The following is an 18,413-nucleotide window of genomic DNA, read 5'->3' on the forward strand; positions in this document are numbered from 1 at the left end:
CAACCACATACTACCAATCACGTAGGTTATTCTTGAAATATTTTTTGGTGTAGTTATTTGAAATGCCTCTTAGTAAAACATCACAAGCTTGATCTTGTTGCTGTTCCACTCTGTGGTTACAACCCCTCCACAGAAAGTCTCAACTTTCCTCCTCACTCTGATTATCTCTTCAAGAAAGAACTCAAAATTTGGATGATTCCATCTTCTGGGTACAATTAGGGGTGAACTTCATAACCTACTTCTCTATTTTTTTGCTTCCTTTACTTCAAGAGTTCCCCCTCCCCAGACACAATGGTGGCAGTGGAGGCAGAAAAACTGGTATATGAATTTCTGACATTTGACAGAGAGGAGGAAAATGTGTAATACCTGTGGGGTAGGCAGTGACCAGGAAAAGACAACTAGGAAGAACTGGCTGTGCTAGAAATAAAAGATGTCGATACTAATTTATAGAAGACTTTGTAAGTGAGGATATATGTTTTGATCTGTGGATAGCAATTAGGAAATTATTGTTTGAACTGGAAAAGAAAGTAGACTATAATTGGGTCAAGCAGTGAAACAGGACTGATGGTAAAAATAGCTTTCACCAAAATAAATCACGGTTCAGACTTGGCATCCAACATTTTCGCTGATATAGTAATCATCACCAGACTTAGATGCTTCTAGAAAAAAGTTAACTTTCAGAGATGAATCTTAGCTACATTGTCATACTATTCTGAGGCTGATGGAAGGACCTTAACTGAGATGACAGGGAAAAATAAAAGAGATGCCAAGTGGCATCACTTCTTGGCGTAAATGAATCTGAAGTCCCCTAGCAGCTGCTAATGCCTTTTATATGATTGCTGCTTATTCTACAGGGGGAGTAAATCAAGATTTGTTGAAATGAAGCAAAGACTGGCCTCAGTTTACAATCTTGTAAACCAACTTTGAAGAGATTATTTTTGGCAGAAAAATGTCTGTTCAGTGCCTATTTCAATTTGAAAATGTTTTAGTAAATATACATTTTTAAATTTGAATTAAAAAACAGGCTTTACTTGGGATGCTCTGGAAATAGTTAAGACTAAATGGGCAAAGTAACACCACCTGGCTTTACTTTTGAGTAGGGAATGAGAATACCATTATCAGGTCTTAGTAAAAGATAAATGAATCCTTGATAAATGACCCAGGTGAAGCTTGACTAAAGAAAAATGAGAAGCAAGAATGAATTTACTAAACCAGGGTACTAGTGCTGATATGAGACCAGATACTACTAATAATGTCACTGAAAACTGAACAATTGTCTCCCTTATCCCTCACAGTATTTCAGTCTTCACGATTGAATTAAAGGCTCTACACACATGCATTTAATCCATTGCTGCACTGCCTCATTTCACTTCCTCATTGGCATCTTTCCCTCTGTTTACAAACACATTCAAGTTTCTCCCAGGCTAAAACAAAACGCAACCAAAAATTAAAACAAAAAATAAACAGAACTTTCCTCCTTTGATTTACAAACCCAATCTATTTATTCTTCTTTTTTCCTGTCTTAAGTTTCTCCAAACAGTTGTCTTGTTACAGGGTAGCCCAGAGTGGACTGGGCCGCCTGTCTGTGGGGCCTCACCCGTGCTCACAACTCAGTTACACTGCAGGTACACACAAAAGGGTTTAATGGGTTTATTTACAAAAGGTGAAAGGAATAGGACACAACCCAGGGAAAGAGAGCAGAATACAAAGTCACTGGAATACCTTACGGCTAGGCTGAGTGAACACACCGAGTAACGCGGTCTGGAGAGCTGTTTCCCGAACCAGAGCGAGGGCAAGAGGCAATCGCACCTTATTTATCCCCCAAATGTCCCAGAATTCCTGCTAGCTCCACCCTTGAGTCCTCGCAGTTTTCTCACTGGTACTGCTGGGAGTTGTAATTTCCAATCACTGGAGTAGAGAGTCCAGAAAGCTGGAGTAGGGGGTGGAGTCCATAAGACTCTGCAGAGTTCCTTTAAGACATCCTTCCCCTTAACAGTCTCTGCTTTCCTCTTCTACTTTCTCTTTGGTTTCCTTCTCTTCACCCCTCTGGAACCTGCTTTCTGGCAGACTTACAGGCTGAATTGTGTCCCTTTTTAATTCACACACAATCACTCAGCACTTCAGACTTATGAGAACACAGGTGGCAAAGCACCAATGCACCCACTGATGATGAGGAAAATCAACTTGATGCCAAGGAGTAGAGCGAGGGCATAGAGACAGCCTGGGGACATGGCTGGCCCTGGGGAGTGAGAGTCTGAAGCACTCTGCGATCTATTCCAAGAGAAGCCACAGGGAAATAAATGTCAATGGAAAAAATGACACGTAGGAAGAGAACCCCCAGTTGTCAGGACCTGTCCCCCTCGCTCAGCTATTCACTGTGATTCTAGCAGGAACTATCATCATAGAAACCTGAAGGTGCTACCTTATTTGCTCTATGTTGATACTGATTTGTTGAAAATAGAATAAACACTTCTGCATTCTCAAATACACCCACTTAATATCTGCTGTTAGATCATGGTGGTTCCCCCCCTAGTTTACAAATAACTATGTAATATCAGACAGGATAAAATTTCTGGCTATAGTGAAGACAGATTGCATCCATCATTTCCTTTTGTTTTTGTTTTTGTTTTGTTTTACGGATTTATTTATTTGTGCATTCAGAACTGGGGTATAGGCCAGAGGTGTGGGCAGTGAGAGGATTCACCAGAGACAGAGTGGGAGCACAATAGGCAGACTGTCGAAGTACACTGCTGAGAGGAGCAGCAGGTGGGTCAGGAGAGGTCTGCTGTGCCATGTGGATCATCTCCTGGATGGGGATCGAACTCATGCTGAAGTGGCTTTAAGTTCTTAGTGCTGTGCCACCAGAGAGGGCCCTACTTCCTCTTGTTTTAACAGGTCGATAACTCTTTGAAAAACATTACACTGACTTGACAATAGGTATTTCTCCCAGAACTATGCTAGTTTATTACCCATTAACTTTTCTACTTCTGTTTGCAAATCAATTGCAAAATTTTTCCATATTGTTATGCCTTTCAGAAATTTTTGAACCAACTGCCATCATTAAAAATGTAACACTGTGTGTGTGTGTGTGTGTGTTATGTTGTCTTCTTGTAGCTGCTGTAGTGCAGGCAGGCAGTAGGACAGAGTGGGCAAAGGAGAGTCCTGGAGCCCTCAGGGGCTTTGTCAGGCTCTTAATGCTCTTTCTACACCTTTTGTAGTGAGGTAAGAGCTTTGGGGGAGGAGCTCTCTAGCATTCTCCTCTGCAGTCCGAGTCTAGGTCTTCTGCCTCACTCCATCCTCTGTGACACTGCCCTAATATGCTCAGTCCTCAGGCTCAGAGGTGCCCACTCAGGCACGCCCACACCATACCCCAGGTGTTCACATCAGGCATGTGCACCCCAAGCCCACAGTCCAAGTGCCTCCTGCAATCAAGACCACGGGTGATAGCACCGAGGCCAACTAATAGCACAGAGGCCAACTAAAGACTAAACAATCTTTAATTACGCTACAATCTGCCTCCTCAGGGGTTTTCACTGTATAATCTACACACAAGTTTCTCTTGGCAAATATGAGCGCTGCAGCCATGATCCACAAAAGTAAGCAGGCAACAACTGAAAACAATACTACAAATACAAGAGAATACAACCAAGCCCACACAGGACAACAACCTTGGGGCAGAAAGAGAAGAGGTTATTCGTGTCAGCAGATATGACCCACCAAGTCAGCTGCTGAAGGCAGAGCCCTCTCTGTTCACTCATGGCATCCACCTTCCACACTAGGAGCCATCAGGCCTCTGGACTCCTCTTGCTTTGGCCTGAGCCAGAAGCCACTCACCACATCCACCCCCAGGATGCACTCCCTGAGACATGGTGACACTCTACTCTTTTGGGGGTAATTGTGCAATCCCTAGGAGTAATCTCTCTGCTGTTATTCCAGCACTCAGATTTGATAACCACCAATATGCAAGCAGAGCCCTGAACCAAGGCCAACCCTTTGTACATACAGATGAATCAGTGGATAACAAGCTCCACATGTGGTTTCTTTCTGGTCCGCTCTTTGACGGTGGTCTCCACCTCACATGTCCCCTGAGGACGGGTCCTCAGCTCCTCACCCTTCTTCCAAAGTGAGCAGGGCATCACCAATAGGTGATTTTTAAGAGGCTCTTCTGCCTTTTTTATCCTTCAGCTGCTTAAAACAGCCCTCAGCTTCCCAACATCAGCACCGGCTTTTTGCCTCATCTAAGATGGCTTTTTGATACAATTCCTGCTTGACTGCCAAGAACCTCACACAGGCTGTTTTAAGCCATCGAAGTCCACTGGCACCCCTTGATTCTTAACGCCTGGGCATACAACTGATCCCCTCCACCCTCAGGGCTTCAGAGACATAGCATCAACCTGCCAGTGTTTCCCAGCCTTCTGGTGGAATTGTTAGTCCAAGGCTATTGGTTTTTACCTTGCATCAGCACTGGGCAAGCTCTGAGAGATGGATAGGGTCCTTCTTCCACTACAAGTCTGCCGCCTCAGCAGTAGTGGGTGGTCCTGCAGGCTATCTCCTCCTCCACATGAGGCCTCTTCCTGCAGCGCCCAGACCTTGTCCACTTCCTCAGTGTCTTTAGTGCTTCCTGCAGCTCCTGCATTTTGGCCACCTCCTATGCCGCCGTGGCGTCTCCAGTGTTGTCCTGGTCACCATTGGCAGAGCTGAGATTGACACTCATTGTTCAGCCCTGCCCTGAGCAGGCACTATGTTGCCAATGTCCCCCCCACCACATGCAGTCCTCTCCATCTGCAGCAGGCACTCAGCAGGCACCCACAGGAAGGCTGGCCACCAAGGATTATACATGCTCATGGCTGCCCCTCCTCAGTCCTTCCTGAGGTCGTCAGAGGCCTCCATACCCATCTGCGTTGAGCCACCCTGAAGACCTGACACTCCCAGTTGTAGTGGCAGGAAGGCACAGGGCAGGGGGACCAGGGCCTTTAGTAGCTTTCAGGTTTTTTTTTTTAGATTTATTTGTGCATACAGAACTGGGGTACAGGCCAGAGGTGCAGGGTCGGTGAGAGGATTCACCAGAGACAGTGGGGAGCAGAACAGGCTGATGGATGAAGTACACTGCTGAGGGGAGCAGTGGGCAGGTCAGGAGAGGTCTGCCACGCCATGTGGGTCACCTGGGGGCGGGGATCGAACTCATGCTTAAGTGTCTTCAGCTTCTCAGCGCTGTGCTTTAGCCCACTGCACCACCAGGGAGGGCCAGCTTTCAGACTTTTAATGATCTTTTTTTTTTTTTGTAGCATGGCTACCAGGTGCAGGGCAGGTCAGGGTGCCAGCAGGCTGTTTGGGTCTCTTAGCCCTCGGCGAATCTTTACTCTCTGGCATTCTCTGCCTCTCTCCACTGCATGCCACTATTTGGCCCTCTGCCACACTGTCCTCTGCAGCCCCTAGATGCCCAGTGTCTCGGCTCAGGTGTGCGCACTTACCCAGCTCAAGGGCTGCCATTGGGCCTACCCGGAGCTCACACTCCAGGCACTGCCTACATTCAAGGCCCAGGTGAGAGCCACAGAGACCAAAAGGTACAAAAGCCTGAGCATCTTCATGTACCCTACAATGCCAAATGGCTCATTTAACCAGCTTTAACCTGGGAGGTGTACAAACCCTCCCAGGTTACTGCTAATCACGAAAGCACTACCACCTTGACAAAGGCCCTTTGGATGTGAGGAGTCGGTCAAAATTCTGATACTGACATAGACAATCTCTGGATATATAAAGTATATAGTTGCTCTCTTCTTGCAAATCTTTAAAATGAGATATTCATCACCACATGTAATAACAGAGGGTACATTAGTCAAGTTTCTCTAGAGAAATTGAATCAATAGAATCTTTAACTTTTTCCTCCTCTTACCCTCCCTTCCTTCTCCTCTTCACTTTGTTTTATGTAGATTCCACCTCTCTCTCTCACCTACCTACTTAGCTACTTCTAGTTTAAGGAATTGGCTTATGTGACTTTGCAGTCTGGTAAGTCTATTTGTAGGGCGTTACAGAGGGTTGGAAATTGAGATAAGATTTGATGTTGCTCCTCTCAGGAAGGACTAGCAGTCTGGAAACTCAAGCATGTTTTCTGTCTGTCATGACACAAAACACCTTCTTTTTCAGGAAATCTGGTCTTTGTTCTTAAGGTCATTGGTTGATTAGAGAGGACCAACCCACATGAAGGTAATTAGCTTTCAATTTTATTGATGTTAATGTTAATCACATACAAGGTATATGCTCACAGCATCATCTAAGCTAGTGTTTGAGTAGACAACCTGACACATCACAAGAGGTAGTGCTCAACTATTTAAAAACACATTTGGTAGTATAAATGTTTATTTATACCATTTATAAATAAGATGACCATAAGATATATAAAATTATTGACTTGTGCTGGGAGAATGGGGTGGTATCTTACATCAAAATTGCTTTAAGGTTGAGAATGTTTGTGTGAAGCGAACTCAAGAGATGTTTATGTTGCTTTCACAATTAGCACTACAAAAAACAGAGGAAATTGCTTTACTCTAATTAGATGTCTGACAAACAAGATTTTGTTCCTCATGAAATCATTGGGCATACTTGATGAGCAGATAAACATAGACTCACATCTAGGAACTAATAATTTCTCAAATTGCCATAAAAGCTAGTTTGAAGTGAGAAAAAAGCACTGTAAGCCAAAGAAACACACTAAAAAAAGAAAAGAGGCCCGTCCTGATGGCACAATGGGTTAAATACAGTGCAGCACTGTGAGGCTAGCCCCAGCCACAGCAGCATGAATTCAATCACCTGCTGTTCCCCTTAGCTGTATATTTCAGTCAATCTGCCTGTTCTGCTCTCCACTCTGTCTCTGGTGTATCATCTCACTGCCCCTGTACCTCTGGCCTGTACCTCAGTTCTTATATGCATAAATAAATCCTTTAAAAAAAAAAGTCACCCAAGTATCGTGGGCTGTATAGATGAGTAGGTGTGGGGATTTTAAAATATGGTTCCAAAATTCTTTTCATAACACCTCCAGTGAGTTTGATGTCTTCTTCGCTTGAACTTGGGTTCTGTGACTACTTGATCCAATCAATACAGTGCCAGTGTAAGGCCTCAAGAAATTGGCAGTTTCCTTGTTCTGCCTCTAGAGATGCTTGCTTTTGGAGCTTTCTACCTGCTTGTGTCTGTGCATCTTCCTCTCCCTTCCTATCTCTAATAAACCTTTTAAAAAAGTAAAATAAAAATAAATAAGTAAATAAGCAAAAAAGATGTTTGCTTTTGCAACCTAGTCACCATGCTGAGGGAGCTGCCTAATGGAAAGGAGTTTACAGTCAGTGTGGATTAGCCTGCTGTGAGTGACCTGACTTGCCAGTGGATCCTGCTGCCCCATTAATGCTACTGCTGTTGGTGCCTGTGGAGCAGATGAGTTGTCCTCACTGCACTTTGCCTGTGAGCAAAATAAGTAAAATGGTTATTTTAAGCCATTCAGTTTTGGGGTGGTTTGTTATGCAGCAATAGAATCCACTGCAAGACTGTGATCTGGGGTCAGTGCTTGGGGTAAAACCTAGCACATATGGACAGAAAAGAGGTAGAGCTGGACAGAGATGTCAATTCATATGGGGAAGAACTCAAGAGTCCTGTATTATGGGCTAAGCTGAAGTGTAACATTTATGCATTTTACCTGGGGACACACAAAAGATATATGGATTTTAAGTAGGTGAGTTAGGTGTTATCCACAGAATCAAGGTAGGTGGGAAAACAGAAAAACGAGCAATCTGAACTGTGGGTCAGTATACAGATATTCAAGAAGTGGAAGCACAATTCAGGCCAGAATAGATCTCAAAACCTGGAATGGTAAGCAGGGTGGTCTGTTTGGGTCAAATAGCTTTTATGATAGGGGAGATCAGGCAACAGAAATCAGGGACCCAGGTCAAAAGTCTGAGTGTAGGAGGTAAAAACCAGCTCCAGGAGTTATAGTACTAGAGGGGAGGTGGTAACAGGAAGACTGTCATAATGAGTCAAATACTTCCAAAACTGCGACTCTACAATCTTTCATTGGAGCCATAAATGAGATTGGTGCTCAGGGGGCAATGACGGGATAAGGCTGATGTGAACAGACACTTCCAAGTGTTCATATAAACAGTGCCTATTCTAGGAACCCTTTAAATACATACATTAATCAACAATGGAATCAGGTCAACTTAATTTATGCATAGGTTTGTCTCTTTTGTTCTCAAAACAAATTGATAGCAGCTTTAAAAGCAAAATATATACTAGAGCTTCCGAAAGTGTTTATTAATCATTACTGAGGGCACTTAAATGTTTACATTGGCATAATTGAATATTTGCTCACTCTTCAGGACCTCTATTAGAGTTGACCTTACTAAATTTTATCATTCCCCATGCCTACACTTTTGTGTTTTCTGACTTAATTCAAAAAGCAACTAATATACTTAAGAGGTAATGACTCTAACCTCCTTGCCTTTCCAACTTCATTTTCTGCCCCACTTTTCTCAGGCTCACTGGTTTTCAGATACATTTGGCCTTCTTTGGGCATGCTAAGGTGAAGCCTTTATTCCAAATTTGGGTCTTTGCACATGCTTTTCCCTCTGACTAGAATGTGTTTCAGTCTACTCCTTCCTGTATAACATTTTTCATATTAAATTCATCAGTCTTCTTTGTAATTACTATTTCTTCTTCATACCTTTTACCATAATTGCAATTACATACAGTTGTAAGAATGAGTTTTTCTTTTATGACTGAAGTTAGACAAGAGAAAAGTGAGTTAAAACCCAGTAAAGTAGGAGAAGGTAGAAAAGACAGGTAAAACTGAGAGAATAAAATATTCCATCTAAGAAATAAAAATGTAATTGCAGTCTTAATCTAGTGGAAGGCAAAAAACTTAACATACCTCTATGATAAGATCAAAAAATGAGCACTCAATGAGGGATCAAGAAATCTAGGATGTGCAGAAACTGGAACCTTTTGTGTGTAACTGGCTGAGAATGTAAGTGGTATAACCACATTGGAAAAGCTTGGCAGTTCCTCATAAGTTAAACAGTGTATGACATTTTCACTGCTAGTTTTATATGAACTATTTCCACACAACAACTTGTACGGCTGTATGTAGCTGCATCATTCCTAATAGCCAAAAACTGGGAAACACTCAGTGTCTACTGAAGAATGAATTGTGGTAGTCATAAGGAATACTACTGAGCCACAAAAAGGAATGAGGTACTCATACATGCTGTAACAGGGATGAAACTTGATAACACGCTAAATGAACATCAGATACAAAAGGCCATGTGTCCTATGACTTTGTTTATATGGAGAGTCTAGAATAGGCAAATACATTGACAGAAAGCAGATTAGTAGTTGTCTTGGGCTGGGGGTGTGTAGTGGGGACGGTGACTGCTAAAGGGTACAATATATTCTATATTTATATTGTGGTTACACAACTCTTGTAAATCTAACATGAATTGTATACTCAAGTTGGTGAATTTTAACTGTGAATTATTTTTCAAAATGTTTAAAAGTGTTATTCATGGTGTTTATATTCTGTTCAATTGCTGCAAATACTAAATTGGCCAATACCGAACTGTTGTTCTTTGGGGGAAATACAGGATCATGCTTATGGAAATCTCTGGTCATGCTTGTGAACCTAGCAATATATAAGTAAGTTTTATATGCCTCTAATTAGACCCTTTATTTATTAACACTGAACTCATGCTGCTGGAACAAAACTTATTTAAAAAATGTATTTTTTCCATAAGGCACATCACAGTCTTCTTGAATTTATAAGAAAGATTAGACAGCTCTTTAGCACTATGCTTGGGGGTGATTTTAAACGAGATCAATGAAAAGCACAAAAGAGAAAAATGCTGCACTAAACAGACCGAGAAAAGCTGTAATTTTACAAGATGCAAGCTGAAACAAGGCAGAAGATCATCTTTTTAAAACTTTGGTTGGAAATGTGTGTACTGAATGATTAAAATATTTCACTGTTCTGTGCACATCTACAAGTGAAAGAGCACTATGGGTATGACTGTAGGGTTATAATTTTCAAAAAGCAGGAACATTTACAAATATATATAAAATAGACTATATAAGATAAGGATTGACTACAGTTTCCTACAATGGTAAGTCTATTTTCAATTTTTAATCACAAATGTAGGTCCTTTCTAGCCAGAAAGCTATCAATACTTAATTAAGTAAAATGTACTTTACTTTTCAAATAAAAGAAATACCTAGTTGTGCTCATATCTGGAATATGTACTCCTCTATTTCCCATATATTTGTAGACATGCTTTCACATACTAGCTACTGCCAATTTTAATTTCCAAAGTTTAGCAGTATTTGCTTTCAAAAGTAGTTTCTGCATTTTTTTAACTTTAATTTTAGACTGGCTTTCATGTCTCAAATCCTCTTAAGACAGGAAATGTCAGTTCTTGCTCATAGTTTCTTGTAAGTGGCTGTTGCCAAATTCAGAAATTTAGAGATAAATTAACTGCTTTAGGTTATAAGTAACATAATTTTGGCATGGAGAGCAGATTTATAAATATCAAGTGACTATTACATATCTGCACTTGTGAAGTTGAATAAGCTTAATCAAATGTCAGAAATTGGCTACAAAATGGTACTTTTTGGATCAGTATTTATACCCCTTTCTTGTAATCAGTGATTTTGTTTCTTTAAAGGCTTCTAACAGTTTTTTGATTGGGACTGGTTGATTAACTCAAACATCCCAATTAAAAGAGTGAAGCCTGGTTGATATACGTTATTCATTGATTCAATAACTTCAAGTACTAAGATACCATGGGGTTCTGACCAGCTCCTTTTGATCCCTCATAATAACTTGAGGATAATAGATTTTTTGAGGCTTCTCTTCACTTTATTTTTTAAAGCCCAATGCCAGATACTCATTTAGCTGGCTCATCCTGCCCAGACACTAGCTCAATTATTTTTCTATTCCAATCTTAAAAGTTTTTGAAATGTCATTCCTCCTATCCCACTGTTCTTCTGTCTGTGGCGGCAACCCTTCCTTTGCCCACCCCCCCCAATCCCGCCCCCAATGCCGATGGCTGGCTTCACTCGCCTCTGGTTGTGAAGTTATAGCCAACATCAGGGATTTGTGCCATATTTTGTAAGGCCTTAAACTACTAAAATGATGGCACCTTCCGTTACTACAGATGATTTCTCATATTATTTTGTCTGGATTAACCAAACTGCCCAGGCTTTTATTCTCTCGCTGGCTTTAAAAACATACTTCCTAATTTAAAACGTGACTTAATACAAATTGCAAAGATTGATAACTAATCTCTACCAAAAATAATCTATAAATATTCTGTGCCAGAGATGTCTTTAAAGATTTCAAATATCCTTCACTAAGATGGTTTAATGTTAAAATCAAAAATTAAGAATATATTAGAAGATGAGACCAATTTGGGACATTATTGATAATAAGAGATTTAAATGACTAAACAAAGTACTATTGCCAATAAAAAGTTACTAAGGCTTAAGTAGCATAACCATTTAAACATTTGGCTAAAAAGAGAGGCTTACATGAAAAGAAAATTAAAAAAGAAAAAAGATGACAAACTTTTCATTTTTAAACATGAAAAGGACAAATCAAATTTCAAATTCAGATACTTTTTAATTCATATTTGGCTTTACAAATTAACATTCAAATTGACTTTCCTCTAAGAATATAAAGCACAAAAATTTGCTAAACATCAGATCCACACAAATCCTCTGGAAGGTTTTCTGTGTAGTTTTCATTAATGCAAATCTTTGAATACTTCATTCTTACAGTAGATCTTGACTGTGTTTCACAATAATGAAGTGATAGTTTTTATGCAATACATTATAAACTATACTGGGTAATACAAAAATACATGAGAATACGAGGGGCAAGCAATCTGTTGAGGCTCAGCGTATCTTACTTGTTTTGTGGTTTTCTGTCATTACTTTCAAAGAGCACACAGCACATGAGGCATAGTAATCATTTCCCTTATTAACCTCCCTAATTTAAAAATCTGTTGTTCATAAAATTGGACCAATTATTACAAGCTATCATTTGCATAATTAACCACAAGTCTATTACAAAGCACTTCGTTAGTAGTATCAACAAATGTAGGAGGATAGAAGTTTATAAAAAATGGGTTTTGTTAAGCTTGCCAACTCCTTAGATATCATGGGCTGTGTGCCACTTCAACTTCTAATTAGATGTTTAATGCCTCACAGTAAAAGATTGATCAACGGAAGGAAGCAAAACTAAATGATTTTCTAGGTGCTGTAATATTTCATTTAAGAAAGTAACAAAAGGATAGGACAAAATATAAGCTAGGATTATATGCGTTCCAACTTTTCACTCAGGAATTCTTCTACACTGTCTGTGTTCCATTTGAGGATGCTTAGTTCTTCAGCAATGTTCCCATTGTCGTCCAAAAGCTTTAGTACAGGGTCTGAACCACGAACATACTACAGAAAAAGGAAGATGACCATTATTTTCTGCTTAGAAAGAGCGTTTTCAGTATCCACTAAGATACAAACCAGTTGAATTCAGCCTAATTCTATTTAATAGTAATAAAAGAGAAAAACTTTCAGATAAAACATCACAATGGATCTTAAAGGAAGTCATTCAGAGAAGGGTTTAATAGGATTTCATAAAAATGGGACTCAAAAATAGTAAGACCGGGTGGTGTCCGTTGGATTTACTTATTGTTGAGTGCAACAATTACTTACTGCATCCACGACACCCCCTAAAACTCTCAAATGATCTCAAAATTTAATGGAAGAGGCAAACAAGTTCAAAATAATTAATGGAAGAGAATGGCAGTGCTATAGTAGGCTGTGCATACAAATTACCAGATAACTCTGTGCTAGAATTCAAACTGTCTTTGGTTTAAGAAATCTAATGATTTTGTTATAATAATTTTTATGATTAACCCAGATTCCTAAAACATCAGACCCCCTAGCTGGGTCTAGAGTACTCTGAGAAATTCTAACTCTGGGTTAATGTGTTTTACATGATCTCACTGGTTAAGAGGTAAACCTTCAATGCTAAGTAGAATAGTCTAACTAAAAATGTAGCAGAGATGGATTCTCAGAAGCTCTTAGAATGTCTTTAGCAATTACGCATTTTCCTGTTTCCTAAGGGGGTGAACTTTAGAGATGAAGACAAACTGCTGTGATTATTAACACTTAATGTAGTCTTAGTTCATTAATGCAGTTTAGAAGTATAGGCCTACTAAGCAAATTATCAGTAACATTACTACTAAAATATTTTCAGTCAGGTTCTCTACATAAATGGTAAAAAATATGGAATTATGTATTAAAAAACCTCATTTAGTCCAAAAAAAAAAGAAAAAAGAAATCAAGAAATCACACTGAACTATAAAAAATCCTTTACAAAATATTAACAAATCAAATTCAACAATACACAAAGGAACAATATATCACTACTAATTTTGATTTCACATAGGCAAGAGTGGTACAACATTTGAAAGTCAATTAATATAATCCATCACCATCAAAAGAAAAAACTCATGGTTATAGCAAGATGAAGAAAAAGTATCTGGCAAAAAAATACATGACAAAAACTCAGCATATCAGGAATAAAGGGGAACAAAATCAATTTGATCAAGAACAACTACAAAAACTGCAGAGGTAACATCATACATATATAATGGTGAAAAGCAAAAAGTGTTCCAAAGTGTTCCACATTAAGACTGGGAACAAGGCAAGAATATGTCCTCTCTTACCATTCATCCTACTGAAAATTGTACTGGAAGCCCCAACTAATGCAATAAGGAAATAAAATGTATACAGACTTTTTGGTACACATAAATGATGTATACAGCAGCTTTATTCTTAATTGCCAAAAACTGGAGGTGACCAAGATGCCCTTTCATAGGTATACAGATAAACTATATTATAAAAGAATATTAATATTTTTAGCTTAAAACACACACACACACAAGCAATCCAGTTATAGAAAAGATAAGAGTAATTTCAAGTTCATATTGCTAAGTGAAAAACAACAACCAGAAAGGTTACATACTACTCCAACTATACGACTTTTGGAGAAATCAAAACTATAAAGACTTATAAAGATCAATGATTGTTGGGAGAGTAATAAATAATTGGAACACAGGGGATTCTTAGGGTGAACTATTCTGTACAATGCTATACTGGTGGATATATGTCATGCATTTGACAAAATTCCTAGAATTATACAATACAAAGAATAAACCCAATGTAAATTATGAAATTTAGTATCAGTAACTGTAACAAAAGCACATCAATATAAAACCCTTGATGATTAGGGAACCTAAGGTTGGGAGTGGGAGTAGAGAGAGAGAGTAAATAGCAACACTGTACTCTGATCATTTTTCTGTAAAACTAAAACTTCTCTAAGAAATAATTATGTATGGAAATACTTATTTCAATATATTTAATTATGTATGGAAAGTTATTTCAATTCAAAAAAGAGACTAATGCTAGAAAAAAGGAATTCCATTAAAATCACCTTACCTTGATTTGCAGTCCTCGGAACAGTTTGGGCTTATCACTCCTGACAAAAGCTTAAGAAAAAAAAATTCAAATGTTCATTTTCAAATTCAGGCTACTTACAGAAAGAAATAGAAATTGTAGAAATAAACAATAAAAAAACTTAACAAAAACATAAACATTAGGTTGTGCATGGGAAAACTAAGATAATCCAAACACATGTAAATTAATGGAAAGACCAACCATACTCTTCACCTGTCATTTCAAATTCATCAAAATCCCAAACACAATATCATATAAAGTGAAGCTACAGGAGTAAATGTGGAAGAGGAAACAGAGAAGTTGACATCAGAGGTTCCCTACTTTGCATCCAAAGGAGAATCTGAAAGTTGTCCAGAGGGCAATGCAACCAAATGGTCCCATTACTTGGGGCAAAATCAGAGCATCCTTTGGGTATCAGAGACCAGCACTGACTGCTCCAGAAAGTGAACTGAAGAAATTTAACTTCATACAACAAAAGGTAGGTGGAGATTGAGGCCTAAAAACTGTGGCCAAGGTAGGAACCCATCCAGCAAAACCCAGATTTCCTGTGTTTGGTTGACAGTCCCAGGGAGAGGAGAGCTGAGTAGTGTAGAGGTGTACCTTAACAAAGTAGAGATATGAACAATGGGGTTGGGGTGTGGCAGGTGGGTCCCGAATGAAGAGGACAGGGTGCTGGAAGGCACTTTTTTCCCACCCCCAGCCTCAGTCTTATGGGGATCCTGTGAAGCTCAGTAACAGCGTGGCACACAGATGCCAGAGACATGGGTCTTGAAACTTAGAGAAACTATATTGGTGCCACAAATATGTCAGTCTTCTCCATGCACCTCGACACTTCCAGCCCTCACTTCCACTATCTGAATCAACAACTGCAGATCTGTTCCTGACATGCAAGGCACTGAAATACCAAAAACACCAAGCCAGGAATAGTTTTTCTTTTTTTTTAAAAATCAAAACCCATAGTGCCATCTGCTGGAAAAGTGGATGCTCTGTGGGGTGGGGTGGGGGAAGTAGAGGGGTGTAAATAAACCACAAACTGGAAAGCTACATTAAGGGCAGATGGAAAATTATAACACACAGCATCTTCAGTCCTCCAGGGAGAACTTCACCACAAAGAGACAAAGAGAGAACACTATCTCCAAAATCCAAACACAAGACACAGATCTTTTCTTCCTATCAATTAGAGTTCAAAACTGCCATAATAAAGAAATTTAAAGACATAGAAAAACACACTGAAGTTGATCAAATAAAGGAAACTCTGAAAAACAAATGCATATTCTGAGAAATAAAACGAACTGATGGTAGAAATTGAGATTTAAACAGGAAAACAATGGAGATGGATGTAAAAAGATGTAGAAAGATCAATAGAGAAGATAAAAAAAACTTCTGGACAAAGCTATAGAAATAGAACAGACAAAATAGAATATGAAAGAAAACACATAGAAATATACAGATAAACAGAGAATTATCCAATTACATTAAGAATGGCAATATAAAAATAACGGGTACTCCAGAAGGGGAAAAGAGAAAGCAGGTAACAGAACTTATTCAAAGAAATAACAGTAGATAACTTTCAATCCCTGGGAAGGAACTAAAAATACAAGACTAGGAAGCTAAAAGAACACATGGTTACCAAAATGTAATGAGATTTATGCCAAGATATATAGTTGTGAGTCTTCTAATAGTTTAAGACAAAGAGCACTGAAACTGGCTAGTGGAAGAAACAAACTACAAAGGTATAACTTCTCTGAGGAAACACTGTAGGCAGGGAGAGTGACTATTCAAAATAAAGACAAAAACTACTAGTCAAAAATATTTTATCTTTTAAGACTCTCCTTCAGATGAGGGAGAAATAATGGACTTTCCAGGCAAACAGAAGCTGAAGAAGTTTGCAAACACCAGACCTTTTCTCCCAGAAATGCTGGAAGGGGTTTTCATATCTAAATCCAAGAGAACATCCACCCAAAAAAGAAAAAGAAGAAAATAGAACCAAAGAACTAAGTAAGGATAAGATGGCAGTAGCAGATCTTCAATAAGCACCCTAACTGTAAATAGACTGAATCCACCACCAAAAGGCACAGAATACTAGTTGGACCCTAAGACCCAGCATTTTGCGGTTCCAAGGAAATGCATCTGAGTTGCAAACAGGACACCAAAGCAGGGACAGTCAAACTTGAAGCAGATGAAAATAGACTTCCAGCTAAAAACCTCAACAAGAAACAGGTATGGAAACTATATAATGGTTAAAGGAATAATACATCAGGAAGATGTAACACTCATTAGTATATATTCACCAAAAAAAGCATCAAAATACATACGGCAATTATTATCACGTCTGCAAAAAGAGACTGATAGCCACAGAAGTGTTAGGACTTTAATACCCAGTTTCACCATTGGGTAGATCAGCCAGACAGAAACTAGGACAGACAAAGATAGTATTAAAGAAAAAATTAAACCATATGGGATAAACAGATATTTATAGGGCACAGAACCTCCAAAAGCTAAGTACACAGTACACATTGTTCCTTAGTACACATGGGACATTTTCCAAGACAGACCAAATTCTTTGTCACAAAACAAGTGTCAATAGACTGAATTCATATCAAGTATGTTCTCTGATCATGATGGTACCAAACTAGAAATCAATCAGAAAAAGGAGGAAAAACCCCTAATATGTGGAGATTCAACAACACATTACTGAATTATTGAGTTCACTGGAAATTCAAAGAAATTAAAATATATCTCTAGACAAAGGACAATGAGGACAAAACTCCTACTAGAACCTATGGGACAGCAAAATAAGTACTAAGCCAGAAATAAGGACATTTGATACATGTATTTAACCTCACTAATACTCAAATAAGTGTTAGAACAATAAGGTAACTTCATTTAGAGTGACAAAATTTAAGGCTAAAGAAATATTTTGCTGGCAGTTAGTTGTGGAATATAAATGGACATTTCCTTCCTAAAGGCTATTTAGCAAAATGAGCTAACTTTGTTAAATGTACATACCTTTAAACCTGAGTCCCGTTTAAGAATTCTTTATTTTAAAGAAATACAAAACAGTGAAAATATGTTTTATAATAAGGTCTTGCTAACCAAGCCTGGAAATTTGGAAATGATCTAAACGTATAAAAGGCTACTGATTAATTAATTAGGGGGGCCGTGCTCTTGAATTAGAAATTTTATTAATCTATATTTAGTGATACAGATGCACATTCATAAATGCAGTGTTTTCTGATACCTAAAAGGCCTTTCTTGTGAAAATGATTATTCTTTTATATATATATTTTTATTTCTGCAACAGAAGTGCATTTAATAATTGTCACCATTTAACAGATAAATTTAAGGGGATGGAATGAGTGAAAAAATGCAAAGGGGATATTAAGATGAGCCACTAATGACAGTTTTATGAGTTCTTTTCTTACTGTTAAGTATAGATCCAATTTTGAATATGGGGATTATCTATTAAGTACTCTGTGGTAGCAAATCACATTTTACAGGTAGCAAATTAATCTTTTAACAAATGTTTGAGTACTTCCTATTTACGTCTGACACTAAGATCATATGAGAATATAAGGGGCTTGCAGAAAGATCTCAGAGTAATTTATTTTCTAGTTTACTTTCTGATGTATTGAAAATATCACAACATTTTTTGAGTTTGGAGATTCCTAAGGAAATTAATCTAACCACTCTACTTGTAGAAAATGTTCTTATGCCACTTTAATGATTTCTGTTATAAAAGTAGTTTCATAAAGGATACTTCAAAGAGATCAAATACACAGATTGAATGTTTAAGTTTTTCCTTCAGAATTTTTTTTATTAAAGATGTATTTATGTTCACAAAAATATACGGAGAACTG

General features: G+C 38.5%; 1 protein-coding gene across 1 annotated transcript in view; it reads right to left on the reverse strand.

Annotated features, from left to right (window-relative positions):
- Positions 1 to 11,633: 11,633 nt before the first annotated feature.
- Positions 11,634 to 18,413, reverse strand: part of LOC101633248 (15 kDa selenoprotein) — a 34,372-nt gene continuing 27,592 nt past the window's right edge. The window contains exons 4-5 of the mRNA XM_004679184.2: positions 14,536 to 14,585; positions 11,634 to 12,480 (exon numbers count right to left, since the gene is read on the reverse strand). Coding sequence (XP_004679241.2) covers positions 12,349 to 12,480; positions 14,536 to 14,585 — 182 coding nt within the window. The 3' untranslated portion in view covers positions 11,634 to 12,348. The remainder of the gene's footprint in view (positions 12,481 to 14,535; positions 14,586 to 18,413) is intronic.

Source organism: Condylura cristata, unplaced genomic scaffold, assembly GCF_000260355.1.
Source record: "Condylura cristata isolate star-nosed mole 26May11 unplaced genomic scaffold, ConCri1.0 scaffold00008, whole genome shotgun sequence".
NCBI lineage: Eukaryota > Metazoa > Chordata > Mammalia > Eulipotyphla > Talpidae > Condylura > Condylura cristata.